This window comes from Schistocerca americana, chromosome 1 (genome assembly GCF_021461395.2).
Source record: "Schistocerca americana isolate TAMUIC-IGC-003095 chromosome 1, iqSchAmer2.1, whole genome shotgun sequence".
NCBI lineage: Eukaryota > Metazoa > Arthropoda > Insecta > Orthoptera > Acrididae > Schistocerca > Schistocerca americana.
Window position 1 is genome coordinate 1046071324 of NC_060119.1, and position 11120 is coordinate 1046082443.

At 43.8% G+C, this 11120-nt stretch overlaps 1 protein-coding gene across 2 annotated transcripts in view; it reads left to right on the plus strand.

The window, feature by feature from the left end:
* LOC124549481 (geranylgeranyl pyrophosphate synthase) overlaps positions 1 to 9195 on the plus strand; it is a 110691-nt gene extending 101496 nt beyond the window's left edge. The window contains exon 7 of one of the 2 annotated variants that reach the window (XM_047125248.1): positions 8809 to 9195. In XM_047125248.1, the coding sequence (XP_046981204.1) occupies positions 8809 to 8858 (50 nt within the window). In that variant the 3' untranslated portion in view covers positions 8859 to 9195. The remainder of the gene's footprint in view (positions 1 to 8808) is intronic. The other variant, XM_047125246.1, reaches the window with a different exon arrangement.
* Positions 9196 to 11120: the final 1925 nt, after the last annotated feature.

The window sequence follows — 11120 nt, forward strand, 5'->3', positions numbered from 1 at the left end:
GACTGGTGAGAGAGCCAGCAGCATCTGAGTTGTAGAAGAAAGCTTCACTCTGCAGTGCAGTGTGCGCTGGTATGAAACTTCCCGGCACACTAAAACTGCGTGACAGACCGAGTTTCATATCACTACACACTCCCCCGCAGAGCGAAAATTTTGTTCTGGAAACATTCCCCAGGCTGTCGCTAAGCCATGTCTCCGCAGGATCCTTTCTTCCAGGAGTGCTAGTTTTGCAAGTTTCGCAGGGGATCTGTCAGGTTTGGAACGTTGGAAACGAGTTACTGCCAGAAGTAAAGCTGTGAGGAGGGGTCCTGAGTCATGTTAGGGTAGCTCAACGTGTTCGGCGCTGGGAGTAAAGGAATCAACGATCGAAATGAATGGATGTCATGTGACGTCCGCCCAGACCAAACGCAACGAACAAAACCGAACAAAATTAAAAATAAAAGTCGGTAGAGCACTTTCCTGCGAAAGGCAAAGGTCACGAGTTCGAGTCTCGATCTGCCACTCAGTTTTAACGTGCAAGGAAGTTTCAGCTGAGTTGTTTTTTCACAAGCGGAAACGGACCGGGCTGGAAAGAAGAATAAACATTTTGTTGAGGTAGTACTTAAGTAGTGGATAAAAAGGTATTCTTATGCTGCTGAGATTGAACTACAAATACTAAAAATCCTGTTCATAATTTTGTAATATTTGGTCAAAATACTTGATCTCTGCTCAGATTTTAAGATGTGTGCTAGTTACAATCAAGAAAGGCTGAGTTTGAAGGTTTTGCTGTTAAGAATAGTGCAACATATTCTCCCTCCTTTTATCTCTTCTTCTGTATTCAATTTTTTCATTTGGAATCGCCGTTCCTAATAACCTAACTCGTTATTTCGGTGATATTTTCTATTTCTGAAATCCTGTTTGACGCCACTGTAATCTATAATAGTGGGAAGTCATATTTATAATTATAACTGAAGAGGTCGGCGAAAGATAGTGCTAATACTTAACTTAGTAAGGATTAGCCTGATTACTTTATCAGATGTGCTTCCGAATTACTACATGTAGGTGACAACTAGTTCCATATGTACTGCTAGAAAGAACTTTGTACTATACAAATCTTTTGTCTAGAAACTTCTTGACTTAGAATTACCCAGACAAATAGTATGCAATAACTCAATATACACTCTTCCCTCGACCACTTCAATGCTATTAGTCGATTGGTCACTCATTTACGCCTCAAGGAGCGTAAATGGTAAATCATTAATTATTAAACATTAAAATATTACAAACATAACAGCTCTGTATTTCGCAGACCTTGCGTATAAATTCCATTGTACAGTCTGTGCCCTCGTTTTACTAAGGAAACCCATTCCAGTGAGTTCACGGGACACCAATGAGAACGAACAGCCAGTTTTCTGCCTCTCATTAACGAACTTGAATTAACATGTTTGAGAAATTCCAACTACATGCTATACTGAAGCAAATTTGTTTTCTCTAAGTGCTCTGCCTATGTGCTATTTGTGTCGTAAGTGGCTTGATAGGGCATTTCAGTTGCTTTTACTGTCGTTTTGTTAAAACATCCGAATGTTGGAACATATTAACGAATTTTTAAAATTCTTTGAAATATATTGTTTTATATGCATAATTTTATGTGCAACGTGCAGCCACAGTCCGGTCACATTAACGTGACCATCGGCAATGTTCGACGTCAACGTGCAGTAACCACACACGTACGGAAGGTGGCAGCACTGGCAGTGGACTGTATATAAAGCATCTCGAGGGGACGCGGTAAATGGTGCAGTCGTTGTCGTAATGCGGAAACGGAGCGATTTATCTGACGTCTAAAAGACCATGTCAGTGGCTTTCGAGTCAAGGGTAGAAGCATTTCCAAAACGGCTAATAAGTCTGTGTGCCGCCGAGCTTAAAGTATACCGCGCATGGCAAGATGGCGCTATCGAAAACTGGTGCCGAGTGCGGGCTTTCAAAAAAAAAATGTAATGAAATAATATGGTGATGGTGGCCCTCAACTACGTTCCCTCTGACTCAGTGTTGAAATATTAAACGTTTTGGCTGGTTTCGTCGTCTAGGGGCTGGGATACGTAGTTGCCGCATGACAAACCAAATACTGCTGAGTCTACAGTATACAATACGAATATACACATGAATCGAATGGTTGAAGGTTCCTATAATGCAGCAATTGCGAATGTAACGTAGAAATTTATAAAGGAAAGATTACAATTTAAAAAAATCTGCAGGTACTATCTTAATGACTTTAAATGATGGGTACGATAATAGAAGTACTTTTGAGAACGTGTTATATTTCTGCAAAACACTTACTGGTGACGATGGTCCAGCAATTAAATAAATTACAAGTTGAATAACAGGGAAACAATAGATTCCTACTTCACGTAATTAGTTATGAACGACAACATCGTTCGTGAGATATTAACTTCTAAACGTATACTATGTCTTCACTGTAGAAACCACGGAAATCTCACACGTTCACAAGTCGGCACTCCAAAGTATTTCTATCTGTCGCGTCCAGCACCTCCCGTGTCCTGTCCGTACCGCCCCTCGCGCCACCCTGTTCAGAACTCCCCTCTCTGTCCTCTCTGGAAACAATGCTCTTCTCCCACTTCCGTCCAGTCTTCCCAATCACGAGCGCTGTGTATGGGCTAAAGTGCTCCCGCCATGTCTTCAAGCCATCTCACATTCAGAAACATAATGAAACACTTTCGAAATACTGGATTTACATTTAAATAACTTGAAATTAAATAAATATTCCTACGACTGGACCATAAACACGCTCTAACACACATTATTAAATACATAAACAAATTAAATAAACATATATCAAAGGAATAGAACAGAAGTAAGCCAGCAGCCAAATGTCTGTGTGCTTTCTAAAACATAGTAAATAATTGACCAATTTCTTCATGAATAGTATATATAGGATATAAAGAAAGACATAGATGAATAAATATATTTATAAGCATGCTGCTACCGTTTTTTCGTGTAACTGTGGAGTACTTACGGCCTTATGCGATCGATAGTAATCGGCCACTTTGACCTCCAGTAACTCATGTACTATCCAAGTTACATGCCTGTAATTTATACCAATTTAGGTTTACACTAATAGCTTTCGAAAGACACATAGATCGATGAAATCTGATGAACTGTTTAGATTTTGGAAATTCGTTGCTGGGTGTTACTTGTATAATTTATCGTCAGATACTAAACTTTAAACTAATAAATATAGTGAAAATCTGATTACACCATCAGAATCATCGTGCAAATAATGGTAATGTGCAGGTTTCTTTTTGAGGTATCATGATTCGTCTGGCTACTATTAATTTCTATACGAACTGTGAAATGCCTGCCATTAAGGTAAGTCCGCCATCTTTGGCATTCTCTGCATGTCTCCTTCATCAGCACAGCGTCACCACGAAATTCCCAGCCATGCGGCCAATGGACCCCGGATAACGTTCGGCACCGCGTAGCCGCCGACGAGCACCGGCCGGCCCGCCGAGAGGCCTCGCCAACTGCGAATTTAGAATATTTCCAGGGCGCCACATATCGCCCGTTACCTCACATGAGGTAACTGTTGTGCACCTCAGAACATACACTCCTGGAAATTGAAATAAGAACACCGTGAATTCATTGTCCCAGGAAGGGGAAACTTTATTGACACATTCCTGGGGTCAGATACATCACATGATCACACTGACAGAACCACAGGCACATAGACACAGGCAACAGAGCATGCACAATGTCGGCACTAGTACAGTGTATATCCACCTTTCGCAGCAATGCAGGCTGCTATTCTCCCATGGAGACGATCGTAGAGATGCTGGATGTAGTCCTGTGGAACGGCTTGCCATGCCATTTCCACCTGGCGCCTCAGTTGGACCAGCGTTCGTGCTGGACGTGCAGACCGCGTGAGACGACGCTTCATCCAGTCCCAAACATGCTCAATGGGGGACAGATCCGGAGATCTTGCTGGCCAGGGTAGTTGACTTACACCTTCTAGAGCACGTTGGGTGGCACGGGATACATGCGGACGTGCATTGTCCTGTTGGAACAGCAAGTTCCCTTGCCGGTCTAGGAATGGTAGAACGATGGGTTCGATGACGGTTTGGATGTACCGTGCACTATTCAGTGTCCCCTCGACGGTCACCAGTGGTGTACGGCCAGTGTAGGAGATCGCTCCCCACACCATGATGCCGGGTGTTGGCCCTGTGTGCCTCGGTCGTATGCAGTCCTGATTGTGGCGCTCACCTGCACGGCGCCAAATACGCATACGACCATCATTGGCACCAAGGCAGAAGCGACTCTCATCGCTGAAGACGACACGTCTCCATTCGTCCCTCCATTCACGCCTGTCGTGACACCACTGGAGGCGGGCTGCACGATGTTGGGGCGTGAGCGGAAGACGGCCTAACGGTGTGCGGGACCGTAGCCCAGCTTCATGGAGACGGTTGCGAATGGTCCTCGCCGATACCCCAGGAGCAACAGTGTCCCTAATTTGCTGGGAAGTGGCGGTGCGGTCCCCTACGGCACTGCGTAGGATCCTACGGTCTTGGCGTGCATCCGTGCGTCGCTGCGGTCCGGTCCCAGGTCGACGGGCACGTGCACCTTCCGCCGACCACTGGCGACAACATCGATGTACTGTGGAGACCTCACGCCCCACGTGTTGAGCAATTCGGCGGTACGTCCACCCGGCCTCCCGCATGCCCACTATACGCCCTCGCTCAAAGTCCGTCAACTGCACATACGGTTCACGTCCACGCTGTCGCGGCATGCTACCAGTGTTAAAGACTGCGATGGAGCTCCGAATGCCACGGCAAACTGGCTGACACTGACGGCGGCGGTGCACAAATGCTGCGCAGCTAGCGCCATTCGACGGCCAACACCGCGGTTCCTGGTGTGTCCGCTGTGCCGTGCGTGTGATCATTGCTTGTACAGCCCTCTCGCAGTGTCCGGAGCAAGTATGGTGGGTCTGACACACCGGTGTCAATGTGTTCTTTTTTCCATTTCCAGGAGTGTAGATGACAAGGGTGAACGACGGCTATGGGGATATCTAGTAGGTGAATAGATGTGCAGCTGCTGACAAGGGAACCTCCCCATCGCACCCCCCTCAGATTTAGTTACAAGTTGGCACAGTGGATAGGCCTTGAAAAACTGAACACAGATCAATCGAGAAAACAGGAAGAAGTTGTGTTGAACTGTGAAAAAAATAAGCCAAATATACAAACTGAGTAGTCCATGCGCAAGATAGGCAACATCAAGGAAACTGTGAGCACAGAGGCGATAGCCGGCACGGTAGCTCAGCGTGTTCGGTCAGAGGGTTAGCTGCCCTCTGTAATAAAAAAACTGAGTTAATCGATCAACAACAAACTTAAACGGATGTCTTACGACGTCCGCCCCGAGCAGATACAACGAACAAAAGCGAACAAAATGAGATTAAAAAAAAAAAAAAAAAAAAAAAAAAAAAAAAAAAAAAAGAGGTTAGAGTGAGCAGCTCCGGAGCGAGAGGTCCTTGGTTCAAGTCTTCCCTCTAGTGAAAAGTTTATTTTTTTATTTTCAGACAATTATTATCTGTCCGTCCGTCAGTCCGATGCGAGGTAACTGCGCCGTAGTATGGGGATGTTTTGACAGAGCACAGGGAAAACTGTGCGACTGTGAAACTGTTGCATTCATTTGTTGCAGTTTATGTGACAAACTCTTAAATTTAAACCTAAATCGGGCAAGGTAGAAGAATCTTTTACCTATTCGCCAAGTGTACAAGTTAGGTGGGTCGACAACATATTCCTGTCATGTGACGCACATGCCGTCACCATTGTCGTATAGAATATATAAGACGTGTTTTCTTGTGGAGGAATCGGTTGACCTATGACCTTCCCATTGGAGGCCCGTCCTTTCGTCTACTAATCGCACGGTTTTGCGGTGCGGTCGCAAAACACAGACACTAAACTTATTACAGTGAACAGAGACGTCAATGAACGAACGGACAGATCATAACTTTGCGAAAATAAAGAAAGCAAATTTATCCCCCCGGGGAAGCCTTGAACCAAGGACTCCTCGTTCCGCAGCTGCTCACGCTAACCACCGGACCACGGCGCCCCTGGGATAACACGTTCCTTGATGTTGCCTATCTTGCGCATAGACTACTCAGTTTTTATATTTTGCTTATTTTATTCATAGTTCCACACAACTTCTTCCTGTTTTCTCGATTGATCTGTGTTCAGTTTTTCAAGGCCTATCCATTGTGCCAACTTACAACAAAATCTGAGGGGGGTGCGATGGGGAGGTTCCCTTGTGAGAAACTGATTGCCCAGATGAACCAAAGAACTACCAACGGCATCCCCTCAATGACCGATCAGCAAACGTTGCTGCATATTGGCCTCTGAAACTGACGCCTGGTTCATGCACTTGTGCTGACTGCTGTTCATTAGCATCGAAGACTGGAATTTGCACGGCACAACGGCAACTAAGTGTCCACTCAGTGGTGACAGGTGGCCTTTTCAAATGAATCTCGATTTATGCTGTTTCAGACAGATGGCCGCTGGCGTGTATGGTTTGAAACGTCTGAAGTCAAACAATGCACATCGTCAGGCAGGGCTGGGCCAGAGTAGGGGGCGTTATTCTCTGTGTAATGTTTTTGTGGCATTTCCTGGGCGATCTCATCTTCTAAAAGGCGCAGTATATCAAGTATGCATCTATCCTTGGGGACCATATCCAGCCCTACCCTGCATTTTCATTTTGTTCTACGCGATGGCATCTACCAGCAGCAGAATCCAATGTGTCTCACAGGTTGTGTTTGGTTCGAAATGCACTAGGATTGTTTGCCGTATTCCCTTGGTGGCCAAACTCCCTGGATTTAAACCTAATCAAGAGTCTGTGGGACCACTGTACGTGTCAAGGGCCCTCAACCGAGAAACATACCATAGCTCGCCATTGCACTGGAGTTGGTATGGCTCCACATCATTTGTGGGTACCTTTCAGATCTCATTGAATCTCTTCCTGTGTGCCTCACAACGGTCCACACAGAAAAACATGGCTATTCAGGCTTTCGAGAAGTGGTCACATTAATGTGACTGCACAGTGTAATATATAGATAACACACTAAATGTGTATGACAAGATTAATTATTAGTTTAGCTGCTGCCAATGAAACATAGAGTTTCGAATTCTAGTCTCGATTTTCCCACTAGTGAAGTTAATTGCAACTATAAGACTTATAATACCATTTAGGCTGTGGCCATTAGAGATTTGGGTTCGAAAATTGGTTGAGCACCCTGGTTGAAAGTGGTATGGGGACGCATACGCAGGGGCGCCGGACTCTGAAAGTTAATATGGGTACTCTAATTCACAGTTCACAAATGCTGAAAAATAACCCCCCTGAAAATCCAGTTTCAGGCGGGTTAGTATGGGCAACAGTTCATAAAAGTAAACAAAGTACTGTTCATTAGGTTCTTTTCCCATATTAATTAATACAAAAACTAGTCCATAGTTCACATAGAATAGCTGTATTTTTTAAAACTTTATGGAACTTCTAATTCTCGTACGTTAGGAATATGTTTCTACTGAGCCCTGCCGGCTTTTCAGTTATCGATATTCGTCCAGAGATGCTAACTTTTGGACGCTTGTGGGTCGGTCGCGAGGTGGCTCGGCGATGAGTGGATCGACGGGCGAGCGCGAGCGGCTTTTTGGAGGTGGGGAGGGAGACGGTGTGACTGCCCGAGGAGGGGAGGTAACCCGGTCGGTGAAGAGGTGTTTTGAAAGGTCATTGTACAGGAACAGGCGTAACGGCTGTGTCCTGACATGGTCTGCGCAGCCAAGCAGTTTGGTGGCCGTAAAACCGAGTACATTTTATTGGGACATTGTACTGGTGACCTACTCCTCTGATACTGCTGGACGATTATTTCTCTGACCTGATAAGGTGACATCATTCTGTTTATGTCTTTCACTGGCCATACACTTTATGCCCCCCCCGTATTTCAAGTGTACCTCACCTGAGACAAACTATTAGCAAGTGCTCAGTTATGAAAGTCTGTTAGTAATCCATGTTGTCGTCCAACGCTACGCAATTTGTTGCATCATTCCGATCGAACTGTTGTTGCCTGGAGTCTAGCAGCGTCGGCATTCTGCCTTACCATCCAAGCCGTGGGGCTTATTGTGTATAGTGTTTTAAAACTGAGTGTTTAGTTTGTTCCAGACAATACTGTGGATCTTGAACTGTGTCATGTACCAAAGTACGCGAACTCCGTGAGACACTTGTGCCGAGGTTTGAATGTCGGCATCCACCAAGGGCTCGATTATCGCAAGGATAAAATATCGTTTGGTGTTTTTTGGGGACGTCACGTGTGGAAGTGAGCTCAATCGGTTACTTAAAATATCTCAACCCTGGGTCTTGTTTCATTGTTACTTGTAAATTTAGCAGTTGCAATTTGTTTTAACTCTTGCGATACTATTACGATGCTTTTTTATTTAAAGTAGTTTTAAGTGAGCCGGCCAGTGTGGCCGAGCTGTTCTAGGCGCTTCAGTCCGGAACCGCGCTGCTGCTACGGTCGCAGGTTCGAATCCTGCCTCGGGCATGGATGTGTGTATTGTCCTTAGGTTAGGTTAGGTTTAAGTAGTTCTAAGTTCTAGGGGACTGATGACCTCAGATGTTAAGTCCCATAGTGCGCAGAGCCATTTTTTAGTTTTAAGTGATTCATTTTGGTTTTATTAACATAGCACTGTTTGAGACAATTGGTTGTAGCGTGTTGCTGCGTCAGCACGTGCGATTTGTTGGACTATAATTGTTGATAATTTGTTCTACATCTGTGCCTAGGTGATCGGTCTGGGCTACACCTTTCAGTTCTCGCTTGTTCTTGCATCTGACGGAACTGAACGCTCCGTTAAGGCCCAGGTGCACCCAATGACAGCCCTCTGAGTTATCCGCTCGGGGGAGGGGCACCCGGGGAGTGAAGTCGGGCGCACCTACTGTGCTTCGTGACCTCGGTCGGGCCGATAAATCGGGCCTCAGTGGTAAACCAGGTGTGGCCCGTGTTGGCCGTCCGCTGGACGTTCATGTCCGCGCTTGGCCGATGCCGTGAGCTGGGAATTATTTGTAAGTGAAGTGTCTGATTCATATTATTACCTGTCTAGTTGGGAGTCCGTATGTAAGGTTACTGTTTCTTTTAAACGATTATATTTTGGCAAGATTTCAAAACTGTCTGTAAATGAACTTACGATAGCCCTTTGGGCTTGCAGTGTTTTCTATTTTCTATAAAAAAAAGGCATTACATTTTTCATTTGAAAAGTTGTTATACATTCATTGGTAATTAAAGCCAACTAAAAGGTTTCATGTATAAATGTTCTTTGACTGGAAGTTTATTATTATGAATGTTATTTCTTCACTATTTGGTTAATACAAAATATAATTATTTACAGTTCATGTGTAATGTTACCCTTAAAATTATATATATATATATATATATATATATATATGGGGTTTTAAAATTCTCTGTAAATGATCTTAGGTAGCCCTTTAGGCGTTCAGTGTATTCTACGTTTTATAAAAAGGTATTACCTTTCTCATTTGAAAAGTTGTTTTACTTTCTTTGGTTTTTCAAGTCAACTGATGGGCTTCATGTGCAAATGTTCTCTCACTTGAAGTTTATGATAATTGTTATTTCTGTTGATTGACTTCAATAAATATTGTGAACAATAGAAAGTGAATGCTCCCCTGCCCTAAGGTCCAGTCCTTCCACTTAGTCCTTTGAGCGTTTTATGATACGCCGAGGTAATACCGGTAACATCTACGAATAGTGGGTCGTCTGATGGAAATGTTCGCCACGGACGCACGTTGAAGGTTTTTACTGCTTGTGTGAATCTTCCACACTTCCAACGAAATTATTTTTAGATTTACACACATCTAACATATTATTGGGCACAGTTAATCTTTCTCGGTCGAATTCTTCTAAAATTCTATTACGTAACGTCAGTCTTTAGTTTTGGAAAGAAGAAATGTTTCTGTTTGCGTGAAATACGTCGTAGCACCGTTACAGAATCGATCCTCGAAACACTGGGTCACAATATCTAAAACCTCAAAATAAATTCTCCCTTAATAACCTCGAGGGCTGGCGAAAGTATAGGGTAGAACGGCGTCTTCAGGTTTTCGGGAAATCTTTCGACTTTTTGAAAGTTTTGGATCTTCGAAGTCAAAACTTTTGGTCAAGCAAGAGCTCCATACTTCGCAGAAACTTTCTTCGGTTCGAGAACATCTTGGACACGGTTAATATTTTTGTTGTTGTTGTTAAAAATGATACTCCTCCAGCTGTAAGTTACTGCCCGCCATCCATGTGGAGCACGTATTGATCTCACCGCGGACTTCTAGTACTGAGCCACACACAATTGATTTCATCAAAATGCACGGGCCTGAACATGGCGTTGACGCAACGTCGAAACTAGTAGCCAAATAAAATTAAAATCTGGAGGAGTTTCATTTTTAACCAAAATTATACCAGCTGTGTCCCACCTTCATCCAATTTAAATATGAATGTACGAAGACTGTTAATATTGTCCACGGCTTTATCGAACTGTAGAGAGAAACTTTGCAGAAAAACATTGTAAATATCAAGTGGCTCTAAAATTTCATTAAAAAGTATAGTGACAAAGAGAAATTCAAAAGAACACGGAAAATTTAAAAAAACCTTTAGCCTTAGCAACGGCACGGATTTCCTCAAAGAACAAAATTAATTAATCGTAATTCGGGAAAATGGTTATTCTAAAGCATCACGTGACACGGCAAAAAGACCGAAGAGCCACAGGATGTAGAGGCCAAATATTGCTAGTCGCTGTGGAGACCCACGTAGAAAATTGGTCATTGTTTTCACATTTGAAAGGTAATCTCACATCATAGTCTCATTTTGCAATGCTTCTTGGGTCTCAATATTCAAAGAATAGGCCAAAGAGGGAAAATATGGAACTTGCTGCTCAACGTCTTTGAGTTTTGTTGCAACACAGAAAAAGCGCCTGTCGTATATGCCGCACCGTCGGCAATACCTCTGCCTGTCTTGAAATATACTCAAAAACGAGTGAGGACGTCCATCAAAACTGTCAACAATACTTCAGATGTAGTAGACTCCGTATTACAGAAAC